This window comes from Larimichthys crocea, chromosome XIII (genome assembly GCF_000972845.2).
Source record: "Larimichthys crocea isolate SSNF chromosome XIII, L_crocea_2.0, whole genome shotgun sequence".
Taxonomy (NCBI): Eukaryota; Metazoa; Chordata; class Actinopteri; family Sciaenidae; genus Larimichthys; species Larimichthys crocea.
In genome coordinates this window covers 38506514-38526969 of record NC_040023.1, presented here as the reverse complement: position 1 = coordinate 38526969, position 20456 = coordinate 38506514, and the positions used below count along the sequence as shown (strand labels likewise).

The following is a 20456-nucleotide window of genomic DNA, read 5'->3' as shown; positions in this document are numbered from 1 at the left end:
CGCTGATGCACCGTGCTCAGAGGTCGCTGGTCCCAGGGTATGGTGCGCTCTCTGCGGCCCCCGATGGAGCCACCGGATTATAAACTCTAGTTAAGTGGCGCACCGTCCTCCCTCTCCTCCTCCTCCTCCTCCTCCCCATCTTTCACCCAGAGTAAACCCAAGCGCACGGAGCGCATCCTCACCGTGCTCGCCCTGTGGGTATCAGAAAAAGCCAGCTCTGTTAGGTTGTCAGCGCCAAACCGTTTTTGCTCTGCAGTGTTGGGGTTTGAGGGAAACATATAGACAAAGAGAGTGAGGAGTGGGAGATGGGTCCGGAGACGGTGAGGTATCCATGATTGTCAAGTAAACGGCGGTGAAGTTGCTCGGCTCCGCTCGGATCTTTTCTCCAGGTCGTTGAGGTGAGTTTTCTCTCTGCAGGAGATGGCAGCAGTCCGGATGGTGCATGTTTTAACCAGGTGCATGAAAGCTTTATTCCAAAACATGTGCACTGGGGCATTTTTCTGTATTGTGCTGTAAGTGAAAGACATACTGTAAATGATGACAGCAGATGTTTTATAGCCTTATACAGCTGTAAGAAAATATGCTTCATATTTGTTGTTTAGCAGCTTGTGTGACTGTGTGGGTTCATTATTATTCTGTAGAATAAAATATACCATAAACTGTAAATTTTTTACTGTCAGGCAATACCATATTATCCCAAAGAGAGTGACTTGAGAGATTTCTTCTTTTGGGAAAATACTGTAAATACTCTTAGAAAGCCTCTGCTTTCATTTTATTCTGCTGGAGTCCTATAAGACAAGATAAGCCCTGTCAGAGGGGAAGATCCGCTTCATTTCTCTTTTCCTCTCTCCCCTCTGCTTAATTCACTCACTTGCCTGCCTTTCTCCAGTTTTTTCTGTCACTCCATCGCTCTAATCCCCCCTCTCACAACCTCTGCCTCTCTCACTCTCGCCGGTTCTCTCTCTCTCTCTCTGTCAGCTCTAATAACACGCAGACTTCGTAACACCAGACTGCTTCACTTCTGATACTCCTCTCTGTCTTCTCTCAGACCCAGCCGCCTTTTATGTCGTCCACTCTCTGAGCTGAGCATACTGATGTCACCTGCCGTGATTTATATTCTATATATGGTTGCATGTCACATGTAACTTGTCAACATAGTTCTTTAGTTAAGGCGTTTACTCTGGCTTGATGCTGATGTTACGAGCAATTACAACGTACTTGAGCGTCGTGGACCTTGTGGCTGAAGCATTAGTGTCACATCTGTCACAGTCACTTTGCACACATCTACATGTGAAGGTGAATGGTCACACACACATATACACGTTTACACACACACGCACAGTCAAGGGTCATGGCAATCATGCTCTGCAATGATTGATTGTCACAGTGTTGAGAGTAAGAGCTGACAGCGAGGAGCCTTGGAATGATTTTAAGAGATCTTGGCTTAGCAATCAATCAATCACTATCCTGTATTTCATTCGGATGTTATTTTGATTTACGCACAAATTTCAGAGCACAGAAACCACCTTGATGCAAAGTGTTCAGCACCTCGTTCAGAAATGTTCACATCTTTCCTACAGTAAAACAGTGAAATTGAATGTTCAAACCCTTAAACGATCCTCACTGATGCATCTGACTTCTATTACAGTACATGAATATCAAAATAAAACAGTTGTTAGCCTTGGCAAAACCACTATTTGGAACTGTTTTCCCCCAAGAAGCTTTTGCAAGATCCTGTGTCAAAGTGAAAATGAAAATTCATTGTCACCTCTGGCAGTGCGCAACACATGTGACAGCTGATGAGCTCTTGTACAGTAGCTGTGGAAATCTTCCACATCCTCCGTCACTATCAGTGTCACATTCTGTCAACCAGAACAGACAGGCATCTGCTGCTTCCCACACACACACACACACACACACACACACACACACACACACACACACACACACACACACACAAACGTAGAAATGTACCACCATGCATGTGGGCACATATGGAAATACAACTAACTGCAAGCCACCTACACACAGGTCTGCTGTATGTTACACACACCTGCCCCGTGGCTCTGTCTATGTCCGTTTTTCTGTGTACGGGCAATTCAGCGTGCTTAGCTAAAAATAATCACCACCAGCCAACACACACACAGAACATGAATTATGGAAGATAGGGGGAAAGAGAGGGAGAGAGAGAGACATTCAGGTCAGAGTCAGACCCACTTCCAAGAGCTTCGCTCCCTAAGGATGATACTACTAGACCACAGCATTAATATTCAGTTTGTACCATCTAGCACATCAGACCTGCGGCTATTCTTTAGTTTGGACTAATTGGACTTGAGGCTACCCAAGGTTTCAGCCAGTTCGTCGTGTGCATAATGGACTCGGACAATGGATCCATGCATCTGAAGATGAATTATACATGCAATGCAGGGTTTACATTGTAATAGTAATACATTTATAGATTGGTTTAACTAAGTGTCAGATAGATTCTGCTTTAGAAATTGTGGCCTTGTTGAGAGGGTATTAAAGTATTATTGATTTGATGTCTGCTGCTATAATGGTTATTTTTCGATGAGAGGATCGATAGCCCACCACTGTCATATCTTTTCATTAAATATGCAGCTACAGACAGGAGGTAGCCAGTAAGCTTAGCATAAAGACTGGAAACAGGGGGAACGGCTGGACTCACTCAAACATTTTGCTCAACTTTAAAGGTGCTGAAGCAGATTTATGTGCTAAGCTAACTACTCACACTACGTCTGGACATCTGGATAATTACACGTCTGATCTGGTTGGAGGTGGGTGATCTATACTGTGAATTAGTCCCAAAAGTACATGTACCATTAAGAACTATAAAGGTATATGTTATTTCACACAAACAGGTGCAGCAATACTAAAGGAGGATGTCTATCAAGCTGAGTTCACACTCGCCCACAGAACAGAGCTCTAATTAAGCAGAATAATTGAAAAACACCTGTGTGGGTGGCTGAAGGATGTGTAGGGCCTTTAAGATCAAGGCAGTTATCCTTTGGAACACGTTAAATACTATTGCCATGCGTACGTAATGCTGACCATCATTGCTCCTGTGAGATGTTTTTCCGACAGACACTAAATTGAAATGAACGTGCTATATAGTTTAATGCGTGAAAGAAAATACAAGATGTCAGTCTGTGTCGGAAAAACAAGAGGTCTCACCTTGAACAAATGAGTAGCAGCTGATATTTCTAGCCTTTATTGCGATGATGTGTCACTGCAGAAACGATTTCTTTTTTTTTTGTAATGATAAACAGTTCATTTGACATTATCACAGGAAAATTGTCTGTGTCACACTGATTCTTGATGCTTGACAGTATTCTATTTGGAGACTGTGAACACTATACACTCTGTGGAAACCTGAGGAGAAACCTGCCGATTTGTTCTGGTTACTCAGCAGTGCGCACTGCATGTGTGTGTATGTGTGTGTATGTATTCATGTGTGTGTACTTGTATTTGTTTGTGTTTATCTGTATGCATTATATGTATATATATATATATATATATATGAATATGTGTCTGTGTGGTCATTTGTAAAAGTGTGTGTTTATACAGTATGTGTGTATTTGTGTGTATTTGTGTGTATTTGGGGGCCTTGTGTGATATTTAGTGACTTCAGAGTCCTGACCTTGAACAGTTTGAGTGCTGTCTGCTTAGTCAGGGCCACTGCATCTGCTCAAGTTAAAGCAAACAACAGTTCAAATGTACTGCAGTGCATGAGATTTATTACTATCTATCTATCTATCTATCTATCTATCTATCTATCTATCTATCTGTAGATAGATCTGTAACTAACCCTATCTTGTATTCTCTCTCTCCTTCTCCTTTCAGTGTGTGATTGTGTGTTCAGCATGAGTAACATCTATGAGTCTGCAGAGGCCACGCTGGGCTTCATCAGCTCTCCATGCCTGACCAAAGTGGAGCTGAGAGTGGCCTGCCGGGGGATCTCGGACCGTGACGCTCTCTCTAAACCCGACCCTTGCGTGGTGCTGAAGATGCAGTCGCACGGGCAGTGGTTTGAGGTACAGTAATGGTCTGGGATGAAGGGTTTAAATGGGGAATGGGAGCAGGGGATGCAATTTAAACTACTTTTTGTCTTTGCAGTGGGAGTCCATTTACTCCCCCTAATATAATTGCCGTTTATCTGGTCTGTAGGGTTTTTTGCTGCTACTATACTGCAAAGTTGATCCAATCTTCACTGTCACTTTTAGTGACAAGAACAGTCTCCAAGGTGGCTTAATTGTTGCTATTTATATTTACTATATTACTATAACTATATTATTTTACTATAAAATCACTATTTGTCGATAACCCTATTAGTCACACTTGTAATAAGCATCCTCATCTACTCTTCAACGTCTGTTGCAGATGATTCTTTATGATTTTTTTTGTGTAGATGATGCTTGAAATTATCCAGGCACGTCACCGGATTCATGTTTGACTAAATGACTGTATGCAATCAAGGAGCTACACTATCATACAGAGCTGTGATTGCTAAATTGCAGGTTGTGTTTGCTTCTTATAAATTATGGATGATAATTATCGCAGAAGGAAACAGAAATCATAAGTTTAGTGTTTTGGTGTAGAGTTTGTATTTTATTTATTGAAATGTTTTTTCACCTTGACATGGAAACTGTGCTTGTTTTTTGTTTCTCCACTCATCTCAGCCCTCCAAAACAAGTTGTCAGCCCCAATCACTTTTAGATATTAGAAATAATAAAAGAACAGAATTTCTTTTTTACCTGGAATCAGTGGCATGGACTCTTTGTACATAATAAATTGTCCTATAATAGAAAGGTGGAGAAAATGGAAGAGATATGCTAGTACGTAAGTACCCATCCTGCTCTTTCAAGGACTTCAGATGGAATCTTCTGCTTTAAGAGACCTCTTATTCACATTGAAGTCTCATCGGTTGCAGAGGCGCATGCATCAGCTGAGCTGTGTAAGAACACAGCGTGGGGGAAAAGATCAATCTAGAGGAATTTCATCCATCTTTCTCTCTCTCTCTCCCTTAAATCTGGCAAAGACAGACATATGCTGAGTGCCTAGTCTTCCTTTTAAATATGTAGATACACACACCTACGCATGCATGCACATCTTCACACAAACAGGGCCACAGTGACTCGCTCTAACAGACGTTTGCATGGATTCACACACCCGTGCTCATTTACACAATCTGACGCAGGCACAAGGTCTACACTCACACACACTCACACTCACACACACACATACACACAGACTCTCAGGATCAAGTGTTCAGTGAGAAATGCTGCATTACTCTGTCGTTTGGCAGCTTGTGTGTGTGTGTGTGTGTGTGTGTGTGTGTGTGTGTGTGTGTGTGTGTGTGTGTGTGTGTGTGTTCTTTTCCATGTCAGAAAAAGGCCAAATCTGTTTGTGTGTGTTTGCTGAGGCTGGTTAGCTGGTGTACTGTTCACTTTTACTTTTGTGTTGTGTGTGTGTGTGTGTCAAAGGGTTATCAACAATAAAAGGCACCAGTCGCTGCTGCTAGTGTTGGATAGGTTTTGTCGCAGCTCTGAGACAGACTTTTGTTCGCCGTTCTGTTCCTTTCTGTCTCAGGCAGTTATGCGAGATCAATATTGCAACTATAGGACTTCTCTGTGTTGTCAAACAGCTCGTGTGATTTTAGCCATCAAGAAAAATCCATATTCCCAATTTTCAAGTGGCTAAGTATAAACAACGTGATAATGGCAATCTGTGGTAATTGCTGCAGTGTTGAAAAGTCTGCTGTGGTTTACAATCAATGCTTTGTATTGCACTGTGTTGGATATAAATAAATCCATAAATGATTCTTCTTCATCAAATCCTCATTTCAAAGTGAAACTGTTGACACGGTTTTATAAAAAAACTACTTTGACATAGCCAGACCCTTATATACAAAATTATGTAAAATATAGATTTTTATTTAGTCCATATAACACAAGAATTATATAAGGTTTAGTTGTTTGTTATTATTAGATTTAACCATTGGTCCATAAGATAGCCAATAAATTGATGTGTCAAGGAACAAATGACATTATAAATTAAAAAACATACAAATTCATCAGCTATGTTTAATTGGACATAAAAAAATGAGAAAACAATTAAACACACTGACTCATGCGTAAATGAATAATGGAATCATTTACGTGATCCTATGGCGTTATGCAGAGGCCAAACTCAGCGGGTTTGTGGGTGCGCATATGTGTGTTTTGCAGGTGGATCGCACAGAGGTGATTCGTAGCAGTAGCAGCCCGGTCTTCTCCAAGATCTTCCTGGTGGACTACTACTTTGAGGAGGTCCAGAGGCTCCGCTTTGAACTTCATGACATCAGCTCTGGCAACAACGGCCTCCGTGACGCTGACTTCCTGGGAGCAATGGAGTGCACCTTAGGACAGGTCAGTGCTTGGCCAAATGGGAAGCATATATAAAACATCCAGATTGGTACCATTTGTAAACACTGTTTTATGTTACAGTCTATGCTATTACTGCCTGCCTCCACTATATACTGTTCAATAAAACAGACATCTCCTAAAAGTCAAGGCGTCTAACTAAATATGAAATAATGTATTCGGTTGGTCACAGTACAAGCTAAGTGGTCCTGAAGTTTGCTGCACATCTGTACACATGTTAGAGTGAATTCACCATAAAAGCCAGAAAGTGTGCATGATGGGAGCACGCTTATACAGGTGAATGCACAACAGGAGTGCAGTCACGTGCATCAGTGCACTTGTAGAAAATTGCATTTAACCAGTATATCTTATACAGTGGGTGTTGTGTTTACCAGTGTAGAACATGCATGCATGAGTACAGCTTGCATACTTTGAGTGTAAGAACTACAGAAAGGGTATATCACTCTCTGTTAAGTGCATCGAGGTTGTTGGGATATTAAACATACGTATCAGGTAATGTGCACTTTAATTAGGGTGAAAGAGGTCAACTTTAACCGTGCATGGAATGCTAATGTGATCTTTTAACCTGAGGTCAGCAACTGTCACTATCTGCATTTACATTGAGCTTTAATTGTCCTTGAGTCTTTAGTCACGTAAAGCCCAGAGGGCGCATTGAACTATGTTAAACTATGCATTTACATGTACATATGCGAACACGTGTGGCCTTGTTTCTTTCTTAATGGTGTTGTTGCCTCTTTTAATGATGTAGCTGTAATCAATATTTAAAGATTTGCTTTATTTATGTGCTCCATAAGCCAATCTAAGAGCATTTAAAGGAAAATTGTAACTGCAGTAGTACTGACTAGCAAATCAAGTAAGTTGATTTGAGGAAATTACCATATAAGTCACACTGAATAGGAGTAGAATAGAAAGAAAGCGGAGAAGACAAAGGTCGTGCTTATTTTCACTTCTCATTGTCGGAGACGCTATCAGCGATGTAAAGCTGGGGGATTTACTATAGTTAGAGAACTGAGATAAGTGACATTGAAGAAGAGGATTTGGAAGGCGAGAGCCAGGGAGGTTCATTGGAATGGGATAACAAGCTGCCAACATTTTGTCTGAGTGTAAACAACAACATTCTGAATGCTGCAGCCTATCCAGAGCATTGTTAAGAAAAAGACACCATTATATAAGCAGCATGAAACCCCCAGAGGCCTATAAGAACTTCAGAACTTCAAAGAAAAGTCGTCTTGAAAGTGTGAATGTTGCCATTTGTTGTATTCCTGTGTTCATTTTAAATCTTTTTTTTTGTGCATGTACAGCATAGGCTGCATAAAACATGGCCATTGTTTAGCTCTGAGTGCGATGGCTCTGGTCCCCACCATCTTGGCAGTCCTTCTGGTAGAGCTGAGGCAGGTTGAATGAAGTCTGGTTGCTTAAACACCTTAGCCACCCTGTGAATCAAAGCGGCCAATGATTTTAATTATGCATAACCTTAAGCCAAAATATAATTTAAGGCTTAGGGTTTCCTCTGTACAGTTTTAATGAAAAGAAAGAAAATTAGTTACTTAGACTAAAAGTGTTTTTGTACCAGGCTGTTTATTTCTGCTCTGAAGTTGGGCATTTTAACATGGTGGCTTATGGAAATTGACTCGTTCCGTAGCAAACCTCAAGTGGCCGTTCGAGGCACTGCAGTTTTTTCCACTTCCCCACTGGCTTCACTCCACAGCCACGGAGGTTGCTGCTTGGTGTACAGTGGTAGACCCCTCATAGATACTGGTGTCATCACTGAGAAATGTAGCCAGAGGGGAGGCATGTCACAGATGCATTGTGTCAGCAATATCGTCACAGACAGCATGAAAGCAATTATATAAGACAAGCTGTCCTTGAAGTGGCTCTAATCAATATATATATATTTGGCCAAATAGATCACTGAATGTGATAGAGCCGCAGGGAATCATCCCGTTCTCTATAGAGCTTTATTGGGTCATTAAGTTTATTGTTTTGATTAGTTGGTGGTGAACATACAGTATTTTAGCATTTAGCAGCTAAAGAGCCATATATTGTGCTTAGGAGTTGGTGGAGACCAAAAACAGAGCTAAAAAAGAGAATATTGGTTTAACATTTGTGTTGTATCTGCTGGATGTGTATAGGCACGTTTTTGCTAACAAGTTAGCCAAAGTAATATGTCAGCGTCATGTTTACAAGCTTTCTTCTGCTGCCCCCAAGTGGCCATAAATGAATAACTGCATATTTAAATAATGTTGTAATATTCATATAAAATGTAATATATTCATTATAATATTCATTATTATATAATATATATAATATTATTATATAATATATAAAAAAAAGGCTTTTTAAAATATATTTTTACATAAAAACTGAACAGCTTCAAGAATCACTAATATACAAGCTTTCAGCCACCGATCTGCTTCTTCCCCCCTCAGAATAAGTCTGTCTGTAGACACTCCAGTAATTAGCCGTCAAATGTAAAACATCTGCGAATCACTTTTGCTTGTTAAATAATAACACTGAATCAAATGACTCCTCGTCATTTGAAAGTATTTCTAGGGTGGATTCTACTGGAACCACCAACGCTTCTGCAGCTGTTTGCAGCTGCCGTCTAGTTTTAGCTCATTGTTTTGATGCATATGTCCTAAGACTGACGCCAAACGGATCTCACAGCACCTGGCCAACCTCAAAAAAGTAGTAGGTGAAAAGAGACAAGGAGCTGGCAGATCAAACCAGTGTTACAACAACAGGGACAATTACATTTGACAGGTAGTGAGAAAGGTGACCTCACCGTGCTGTTTTATGTCTACTGAATGTGTAAATAGGCAGTGTTTGACAGTACCAGGGGCGAGATGTCTCTCTGAGGGGGAAACACTGAAAGATGTGAGCTGACTTTGTGGAGTCTCTGTTTCTGTTTGTTCCAGATCGTCTCTCAGAGGAAACTGACCAAAGCTCTACTCAAACAGGGAAATACTGCTGGAAAGTCTTCTATAACGGTATGACACTGTTTAAGCCCATCACAGTCTCTCTCTCTCTCTCACACACACACACACACACACACACTCCTTGAACTCAGACACTCTGAACATAATTAATTTGATGATGTTTCCTATTCAATCTGTTGTGTTCCTCATTTCCATCTCATTTTCTCTCACCTCCTTCTTCTACCTCCCTGTCTGTCTCCTCACCTTCCCTTTTTTTCCTCACCCCTTGATAGGTGACAGCAGAGGAGTTGTCTGGTAATGACGATTACGTTGAACTCTCCTTCAGCGCTCGAAAGCTAGACGACAAGGTTTGTGTGTATGTGTGTGCGCTTAAAAAAAAAAAAAAGACTTGGTTTTGTCTTAGATATAAAAGGAATTAATATTCAGAGATATAAGTTTGTTGCTGGAGGCAACTCACACACAATACACAGAAGTAGACTGTGGCATTAGAGGAGGCCTGCCAAGATAGGTGGGCAGTGTCCCCTCCCCGCCATAAACCTCTCCTATCTTACCCACCTCACCACACACATAGATAACTATATTAATTTTCAGCCTCCGCACGTACACACAGCCATGGATGACTAATCCAAACAAGTTGTGCCTTAGGGGAAAGGTGGAAGAAAGCAGGGGAGGGACGGATAAATTGGAGAAGACAGGAAAGGGATGGGGTGCAAGAAACAAGGAAGAAAGGGAGAAAAATGGGGTGAAGTAATGATTCTGTTGATTTATGAATGATTTATGGTGATCAAAGGCACTTCTGAGGCAATGCCTTACATGCGTGTTTTCCCTCCAAAGGATTTCTTCAGCAAGTCAGACCCCTTCCTGGAGATATTTAGAATAAATGATGATGGGACCGAGTCGCTTGTGCACAGAACTGAGGTAATTACATGCACAAACGCACATAAAGATGTGTTATTTAACATTTAAGACCTGTGTTTAACGGAAATTGTGATGTTTTGTGGACTGTACATTGTAGACGGTCATGAACAACCTGAGCCCAGTTTGGAAATCCTTCAAAGTCTCCTTGAACACACTCTGCAGTGGTGACCATGACCGGGAGCTAAAGGTTAGTCTGCAACTGTAACTTTTTTTTTTTGCAGATCGTAATAATCACACCATCATTTTATCTGATGTGAACATGTCAAATCCTTGGCCACGGCTCCCGTCGATATCCACAGGGACACAAAATGTACATTTGGAGTGAAAAGACAAACAGCACCTTTAGAGTCTGTAGGTGTTTTCTTTGCAAGGTGTATTTTTGTGCAGCATACAAATGAAGAGATTTGTAAAACTTGTAGAAACCACAGTGCCACATGCCCACACACACGTATATGCTTCCATTTTCTTCTCCAGGCATGTGCTGCTTTTTGCTTTGCCACTGTGTTATCGAAAGAGCCGGACGGGTGTGAAAGAGCTCAGTGGTCGCCCTAAACTCTCACCTTTACTTGACAGAATAGATCTGAGTGTGCGCGTATGTGTGAAAGTGGTTGCTCCAAACAGTTATTCTTTTTCCCATGAATAAACATGAGCGTGTTCATTAAATATTCAAAGGCGTCTTAACTCTGCATGGCTCCTGACAGCAGGAGAAAGGGCTTGCACACTCACACAAACACACACGCACGCCATCGGCTATGGTTTCCAGGGCTACCTGTTTGAAGCATCAGCGCTATAGTGAGAAATGGCAGGGCAGAGATTTCTATTCAGACCAGTGCTTCCTTTTCACAAGGCTCTTAACTGACCAATGCATAAATGCATAACCCTCTTCTGCAGAGTCCGTCTGTCTCCCCCCTTTGTATTTTTCCCTTATCTCGTTCCCAACCTCTCTACTTTTCTTTCCATCCCACCGTTGGCCTTTCTCTCTCTCTCTCTCGCTCTCTGTCCCACAGTTAGTATTCAGTGAATGGAACAGAGGTTCCTCGTGTTTTCATTACTCTCTCGCACAGCTCTCAGCGACTTGAAGTGGAAGCGAGGCTGCAAAAGCGAACGCTCGCACCCCTCACATGTGAAAATAACTGTAAAAAACCCCCCCACAAACGATCCGCGAATGATCACACACGCACATACGTAAAAAGACTTCAGGTGCAGGCACTTGGCAGCTTAAGTGGGAGACAGGAAATAAGGGGATTACTGCCGGTCGTTGTTTTTAATCAAGCGTTGCTGGATTGGTTTTGATGGCTAGTTGTTGGAGTGACCTCGGACAAGAAGGTCACAAATCTCAATGGCAAAATTACTCATTCATAGCCATTAAACCTTTTGTGCGAGGTTGAAGCATTTTCTGTGTATGTATGGATATTATTGATTGTATAGATTCTGCAGGACAGTCAAGAAATTGGTGCCTTTTGTCACCATTTGAAATGGGATTGTTTCTTTATGATGTGCAAAGCCCTGGCCCCACTGACCCACACTTTTCACTGGTGATTGAAGCCATTTTTCTTGTCTACTAGCTCCTTTGAGAGAAACAAACTATTACGCCTAAACACACACGCGTACACACACACACACATAAAACTGTCTCTTAAGCTACATCCCTCCCAGCACCCTCAGATTAATATTTCACCGCTCCATTGCCCCCCCACTAACACCGCCTTATCAATCATTCAGCATGGCATTTCCCTGCGTGCACTTGTGTGTGCGTTTAGGTGACAGTGTTGCAGCTGCGCTTCTAACTGAACGAATGTGTGTCTCTTTGTGTCTGTTCCAGTGCACAGTTTGGGACTGGGACTCTAATGGAAAACACGACTTTATTGGGGAGTTTCAGACCACCTATAAGGAGGTGAGAGCGGAGCAGGAGGGCAAACAGGTAAGCGCCCACAAATGGATGAAAAGAGCAAGGACTGCGCACGCACACTCACTGTAAATGTATTTAGATACACAACACCTTGATAATTTCATCTTTGCCAGTTTAAAATGATTACCATCTGTCGATAATCTGTTAGGCTCTGTGATGACAGGAGCGGTTACCAACCAACTCGCACATGGAATGATTACAATTGAACAAGTCTACAGTTAACTAAAACTAAATACAAATATGTAAAATATATCTTCAATATCCCATTAAAGTAGAATGATTAAAATATTGTGTATGACAAAAAAGGTAAAGGGACCTTTTGCTGGAAGAATCTCCACAATTATGCATCTGGTAACATGAAATATAAATCTTATCTTTGGAGATGAAACATATCCATGTCCTCTCCTCTTCGTGGGGTTCTAATGGGCTTGTTGGTAATTTATGTGAGGGAGGCACCGGGCTGTGTTTCTCCTGGTGTGACAATAACAGCTTCTCTGTTCTGCTCTTTGGGTTCTTAAACCTCTCTGTGCTTTTCTAAGTAAATGTGTGGTTGTTCTGTTTTGACCCCAAATGTTATCTACATGTAATTACCCTTCTTCTGTACACACACCACAAACACCAACACCAACATTAAAATAAATCTGTGTGTGTGTGTTTGCCCAGATTCAATGGGAGTGCATCAACCCTAAATACCAGATGAAGAAGAAGAATTACAGAAACTCTGGTACTGTCATTCTCAACCACTGTAAGGTGAAGTAATATAATATCCTTCTACTTCCTGCAGTCCCTCTGTGTTTGAGTCTTACAAGTTGTCATTATTATTATATATATATATATTATTTTCTTATAAACAGTCAAAAGTTATGCTTCTATTCTGTGTTTCTGACCAAGATTGTGTATTTCTTTTCAGTCAAATGATATGCATACTGCCCTTTTATATAACATTTATAAGATAATTTGAATCCTGCACTGGTAACATGCACATTTGCCTGCTAACAGTTCTCTTCTTCCCTGCCTTTATTGGCATATTAGACTGGTTTTAGGCCAAATCCTGCACTGTGGCGAAAATGAAGATATTTCCTAGTTTGAGAGGGGGTAGTGCACTGCTTTGGAAAAATGCAACTTGGCGTTACACTGTGGCGGCCAATCGGATGATCAGACTGAGAGAGAGCACTGGTTGAGAGACATAGACAGTGAATGAGAGTGATGGAGGCCTGGTATCACAAAAGCCGGTTAATCAATAAAATAAGTTTCCTTAGTGGTTATGTTCAGCACAAATAAACACAACCCCACTGCCGCACAACCCTTTGGCGATTCGCTGCAATGTCCGATTTGGTCTGAATACGGCCTTACTGTCCCCATCTGTCAATTTAGGGAATAGTGCAAAACCAGGGCAGGACCTAATAAATTCATTGTTCGTTCCACTGCACTATGTCATTTTTTAATCAATGTCAATTAATTGTGTAGTTGATTAGTTGTTTCATTGAATGAACAAATGCCCATCTCATATTTTCCAGAGCTCAAGCTGCCATCTTCAAATTGCCTGCCTTTTTTCGAACTGCAGTCAATAACAAAGACATTAAATTTACAGAGCTAATTTTGTATTAACTACTGTTGAGCATCACTACTGCACCACTGCACTGCAGAGCTACATCCACCTCATTCAGCTTTTATCATATCTGATCTTCAACTTCAACATTTCCCCTGACAGATCATCAAAATGTATTCCTTCCTGGATTACATCATGGGAGGCTGCCAAATTCAGTTCACGGTGAGTTTTTGTCACATATAATCTCCTCAATATTTCCTGCAGCATGTTATTGCCCACTCATGCTGTGTGAGCGTATTTGTTTCTGTCCCAGGTGGCAATAGACTTCACAGCGTCCAATGGGGACCCCAGAAACAGCTGCTCTCTCCATTACATCCACCCATACCAGCCCAATGAGTACCTCAAAGCGTTGGTGGCTGTAGGGGAGATCTGCCAAGACTATGACAGGTAAAACTCACTCCATCAATCATTGTTTAGATAAGGATGACAGATACACACACACACACAAACACACACACACACACACACACACACACTAGAGGACCAAATACTGTGCTGAAAGTCTGCATGAAGAGAGTGTTTATCGTGAAGAAAGTCACATAAATTTCAAAGCTTTTGTCGATAATTTGTCCTTCTCTTTGTATCTTTTTTCAACGAATCACGTGTCTCTCCAGCGATAAAATGTTCCCTGCGTTTGGTTTTGGAGCACTGATTCCACCTGACTTCAAGGTAAGACATTTGGGATGTGTGCGTGTGTGTTTGCAGTTTTGGCTACTTTATATTTCAGGTCTCTTTGGGAGGCACGGCTTGCTTTCGAGCCACATGAAAGTAGCATACAATCTGTCAATCTATAAATTGGAATGACCATGTTGTTTGGTTTGGTTAGTTTTTTTTGGTGCGGTAAAAGGCTTTGTGTTCTCTGCCCCACACAAAGGTCTCCCATGATTTCGCTGTGAATTTCGACGAGGATAATCCCGAATGTGCCGGTGAGCAAACACACTTGACTTCTTGCTTCCCAGAAACTCTCACATTCATACATCACAGGACCAAAACAGTCCTCCAGTATCACCACTGCACACCTCTCATCTCTCTCTTGCTGTCAGTCCCATAGTTCTCCCTCTATATCAGTCCCCACCCTCTGTTTCTTCTCTTCACACATACAAATACACACAGGCATGCACACACACTTAAACACACACGCACACATGCAGCTGGGAGATTTGTCACTGTGCTGCACAAAGTATTTTAGGCTCTAAGATACAGAGAAAAACAACACTAATCTGTATGTGTGAAATGGGCTTCTGCGCTCTTCTCCCCACATAGCTGCATTCCTGCCGTGCATGTGTGCGTCACATTGTGTTTGTGTGGACTATATGGGAATGAAAAATGTCTAGTCACCTTGGAGTAATCACTTGTGCAGAGTCTTTTATTTTAGCAGGTATGTTTGCAAGTACAAGAACTTTGACTTAGCGAGGTCAGTGCAGTGCAACATCCAGACAGGAAGATAAATAAACAAGCAGCAAACGATGCTGTGTGAATGTGTTGCAGGGATCCAAGGCGTGGTGGAGGCTTACCAGAACTGCCTCCCCAAGATCCAGCTGTACGGGCCCACCAACATCGCCCCAATCATCCAGAAAGTGGCTTCGTCCGCCTCCGAGGAGATGCACACCAAAGAGGCCATGGTGAGAGAGAGAATGAGAATGTCTGTCTGGGCCACTTTGTTCCTGTTGTTGTGACTGTTGGTGTTTGCAATGACACACAAGGAGACAAGAGGAAGACAAATAACAATGAAAAGACAAAAAGTGAGATGTCAGGAGGTAAAAGATGGGATAAAGAAGAGCAGAAAGAGATGAATTGAAAAGCAAGAGGGAAAGTGATTGATATTAATTTAATTCCAGTCATAAATTTTCTAGCACAAATTCCTCTCTGCCTTAATGCCTCTTGCTTCTCTCCAGCGGATTAGAATGAGTTTTATTCAAATTAGCCCTTGACAAGAAGCCACTTTTAAAACCTAAAATTCATCGAACAATATATTCCTATTTCCCCACATCCTTCACTCAAAAATTTCTCCCCATCCCACCAGGAATACTTCATCCTGCTGATCCTGACAGACGGTGTCATCACAGACATGGCGGACACACGGGAAGCCATCGTACATGCCTCCCACCTGCCCATGTCTGTCATTATCGTCGGCGTGGGCAACGCAGACTTCACGGACATGCAGATATTGGACGGGGACGACGGGATCCTGCGTTCACCGAAGGGTGAACCCGTCCTCCGCGACATCGTCCAGTTTGTCCCCTTCAAGGACTTCAAACACGTGGGTTGTGGTTAGAGGGAAGGGTAAAGGGCGAGGGATAAAGGTCTTCAGTTTGTGGAAAGATCATAGAGTGTTCATAAATGCATTCCAAGCAGAAAATGTGACTAATTCTCCAGGGAAGTGAGTCAGCATGAAGACACATACAAATGAGGCACTGTATAAGAATGCAGCAGGTCAGATTTTTGCACTAGGTGCAGTTTTCAGCTTGCTTTGTACCTTGTGTTGCTGCTTCTTCACAGCCAGAATAAGTATACTGTATACCAAACTCCAACTGGGTAACAACGTTGAAGGGAATATGAAATTTCACAACTGGGCCACAACATCTCAGGTGTAACACCTGAGATTCTATGCTGATATAAATCAATGCTATTTTCACTTTTCTACAAATTCTCATATAGAGCAGTAGTATACTGCTCTGTAGATCTCACTTTCATAATTAACAAAAAGGTTTGCACAAATCTACTGCACATAACACAAGGTTAATGTAAATCTCAGTAAATATGTCATAACCTTTTAGAAAAATCAATGCCATGAAATGAAGACAAGCATACAAACAGCAGCTCCTTGGGCTCATTTGGTACAGCGTGTGGTGAAATGAAGTCTCACAGACAACAAATCAGCCTTTCTCTGTCTGGTATGACCAGTAGCTTATGCTGGTTTATGTTACTGATATGTAATTACTGGGTTAGTCTGCAGACTTTATGACTCTTCTCTCCTTATGCTTTTGTAACAATACATGTCAACACTTTCTGTTATCCTAATTGCCCCTTGCTGTTGTTACATGGGATAATAATAACGATGATAATATAACTTTATTAAGGCACCTCATAGAGAAGGTCCATTGCACACTAAATAAAAACAATATATATGAAACTACAATATACAAAACAGTATTACATAGCAACACATATGCAACTTTATATTAAAAAGGCAGAAATCCGCCAAGAAAACTGCACCCACATACAAACTCGAGTGCCAGTGCCTCCACAGTCTGGATGAAAACCTGACTGAGCTCAACTCAGGACTGGTGAATGCCACACTGATGCCAATTTGTGAGTTAGACAGTCTGCACATGTATCTCTACTTATGATTTCATATTAGAGCAGCGCAGGTTGGCACCCTGACATTTACAAACATTTGGCTGGCACTATACCAGTGTGGAAGTTTACGAAGCAGTCTCATGCCATCATTAAGCCACATTGGATCGCTTTAAATGCAAAAAAAAAAAATAACCCTGTGAATTCAAGCACTGCTCTAGCCTTGGCACTTTTTGACCATGACAGATTTTTGTTACATAAACACAAATAAGTGTCACCTCTCACTACAACTATAATAAACAAAATGTTAAATGTTGGCTCCCTAAATGAACCCTGATTTAGACGAAGTGTGTGATTAAAGGAAACACTAAAAATCAGACCAAGCATTAGATTCTAGTTTCAAAACTTAGATTTCAGTACTCACTGCTTCATAGTTATATTTGTGTTTTTTTTTTTTAGTTCTTAACTCTCTAGGGTTTGAGCAATCACCCACAATTGCAAATTGCATTTGATAATGCAACTGATAGGACCCCAGAGGGTTAAAAAGTTATTAGAAATATCCACCTGGGGCTGGCGGAGGAACAGCATTTAAAACTTTCTACTTCAACAGTGATTGTGTGTGTGTTGGGTGGGTGGCAAGCAGTGCTGTATTCAGGGGGTATTGAGTGTGATTGTGTGGGCGTAATATGCCTGGTGTGCTCGTCAGAACACATCAGCTATCTGCTCGCGGTGTGTGTGTGTGTGTGTGTACGTGTGTGTGCGTGTGCGTGTGTGTGTGTGTGTGCGTGTGTCTCTGGTGGCATTAATTTCTCTTGGCTTTGACAGGGACTGTTTGGCTGGGTCTTTTATGGTGAGTTGGGTCTGTGACAGGTTGAGAAATCAACCAATTACATCCAGCTAAACAGAAAGAGAGGAGGATGGTGTGAAAACATATAGTTTACCCAAAGGTACATAAAGAGAGTCAGAGAGGAGAGGTGAAGAATACATCTGGAGGAAACAGAAGAGGAAGGTGGAGGGAAAGAGACATCGCCCGGTGGTGGTGTTGGTGGTGTCGGAGGAGGGGGTCAACAGGAGACCGGAGCTAAAGACAAAAGGGAGCGAGGGAGTGTGTGACAGAGGTGGAGAGGTGATTTTCTGCTCTGTCGTTTCTTTTCAGAGGGGATTAGCAGGACGGAGCTGCTGTGTGACAGGCGGAGTGGGGGATAACAGGTAGATAGGAGTGGAGAGGGAAGGAGGGAGGGTGGAAATGAGAGGATTGGGGTGGGTGCACTTTGATGATGCATTGTCTCGGGGAATTATGTGAGACGGGGTACGACAGACTCTCTGACTTTGAGGATTCGGAAGTGTGTGTGGCATAATCGTGTGTATGTATGTGTGCGGACAGATGTTTTCTTTCTAGAATTTTAGCATATTTTTGTGTATGTGTGTTTTTGAATATTATTTTTACTCTGCATTCAAAACAAACATCATCCTCACTCCCCAAGTTGTTTATTAGAATAAAGCATTTCACTTTTTATGAATTAAAAAAAATCCACCTTATTTTAAACCTGATAAAGCATTCTTGACATGACTTTGAAACATTTTTTAATGATCAACGGTTTTTATTTCAACAAAAACAAACAGGAAGCATGTCAATGACACAGAAGGACAAAAATAATTGTTGAATCACCCACTGACTCCCGTCTCATATCCCCATTTTAGCTTGCGCTAAAATCTAGAGGATAAACAGTAAATAATAACGTTCAGCTGAGATGAGAGTTTTATAACATTCATCCTGGATACAATAGCTCCAATTACTATGTCAAGAAAATTGAGTAATTTGTTAGTAACATAAACTGACATTTTTTTGGTTGCAGTAGTTCCTGCTTGGAAAACAAAATCTATAAAGAAAATCTACTGCTTGCATCAATACCTTGCATAGTGTAACGAATGTTCTTTTGTGCATTGATGCATTTTCTTTCTCCTTGAGCTCATGATTAGAAACCAAGCTATGGTACTAGAGGACAAAAAGGTGCGACCTTTTGAGTTTCTCAAATGAGCTTGTCTGATCACATCACCGGTCTAGACCATCAGACCCAAATGTAAATTCTAGCATCCTATAATCATGCATGGCTGGTAATATGTATCTCCTCCTCCTCCTCCTTCTCCTCTTCCTCTGTGTCTCCAGGCCTCTCCAGCTGCACTGGCTAAGAGTGTTTTGGCAGAAGTTCCTAACCAGGTGGTGGATTATTACAACGCTAAAGGCATCAAACCCAAGTGTATGTCGGACTACGAGACCACAAGAACCTTCAGTCCCTGACAATGGAATACATGCAAAAATACACTCGAACACACGCACACACATATACATATATATAATATATATATTCTTTATGTACTGTATAATACATATACACATGCAAAAGCACAAGTACACATACGTACACAAACAAACATGTACACATAATCATACTACATACTACATTGAGTAGTCTAGCTCAGAGAATTAGCTCGTTCTGGTGAAATAATTTGAACTACTCTATTGATGACTATTGCATGCTTGGCCACAATGGCATCACATGGGAAATTATTACTATCTACTGTATATCTGAAAGATATTTATAGAAATAAGAGCAGTCTTCTGAACCAGCATGCATTCTCAGACCTATAGCCCACCCAAAGAAATGACACTTCTACCTTATTTAGATAACTAGCAAGTGCATAGGCCTGATGTGTCTGTAGAAAAGCCAGAGCGTGTGATTCCATCGCTGGAAATGCTTAGAATTAGCATTGCAAATGTTATTTATGGCAATAGTAGTGTACCGCATAAATGCATGCATAATTTAGCTCCCACTAATAGCCTAATCTCCAGTAGCCGCTTGCTAGTTATAAAATAAAGTATCTCTGTCATTTAAGTGACATTCAGGGTTGTCTTGGGTGTTTTGGGTTCTTTTCTACAGATTTTGTTGGAAATTTTGCTAAATGGAAATGAACAACAGAATAATTGTAATAATTTCTTAATAACCTTCTTACATTGTAAAGAGTTTTGGGAGGACAGAAGAGCGTGTGTTGTAGACACTCATCTGTGAGTGAAACTGTTTTTTCCCCCCTGTATTCTGCATGTTGATTATTAATAAAGACACTTTGGTTTTCTCATTTTAGAGTGATCTGATGTTTGTGTGTATGCGTACTTAATAATGTGGGGACATACCTGTAATATGTTCATATTGATACATAAAGGGGAAACTGGTTTGTGTGGAGTTTTGGTATTAGGTAAATGATAATTGGGGTTAGGTATGTAGTGATTATGGCCAATGTAAGGGGGATTACACTGGGAATCACAGCTCTGTGTGCGTAAATGCAAT

General features: G+C 41.3%; 1 protein-coding gene across 1 annotated transcript; it reads left to right on the top strand.

The window, feature by feature from the left end:
* cpne4b (copine IVb) lies at positions 1 to 20228 on the top strand. Its single transcript, XM_027286103.1, has 16 exons — positions 1 to 398; positions 3862 to 4052; positions 6246 to 6425; positions 9359 to 9430; positions 9652 to 9726; positions 10214 to 10297; positions 10395 to 10484; positions 12120 to 12218; positions 12870 to 12956; positions 13918 to 13977; positions 14069 to 14202; positions 14430 to 14484; positions 14690 to 14741; positions 15304 to 15437; positions 15839 to 16075; positions 19280 to 20228. The coding sequence occupies exons 2-16, from the start codon at positions 3882 to 3884 to the stop codon at positions 19409 to 19411; spliced, it is 1662 nt and encodes a 553-aa protein (XP_027141904.1). The 5' UTR covers positions 1 to 398; positions 3862 to 3881; the 3' UTR covers positions 19412 to 20228.
* Positions 20229 to 20456: the final 228 nt, after the last annotated feature.

Excerpts from the sequence above, each read along its gene's own strand:
- cpne4b (XM_027286103.1), top strand. The coding sequence starts at position 3,882 with ATGAGTAACATCTATGAGTCTGCAGAGGCCACGCTGGGCTTCATCAGC. Across the intron at positions 9,431-9,651 it reads CTGGAAAGTCTTCTATAACG|GTGACAGCAGAGGAGTTGTC; the intron begins GTATGACACTGT and ends ACCCCTTGATAG. Across the intron at positions 14,742-15,303 it reads GGATAATCCCGAATGTGCCG|GGATCCAAGGCGTGGTGGAG; the intron begins GTGAGCAAACAC and ends AATGTGTTGCAG.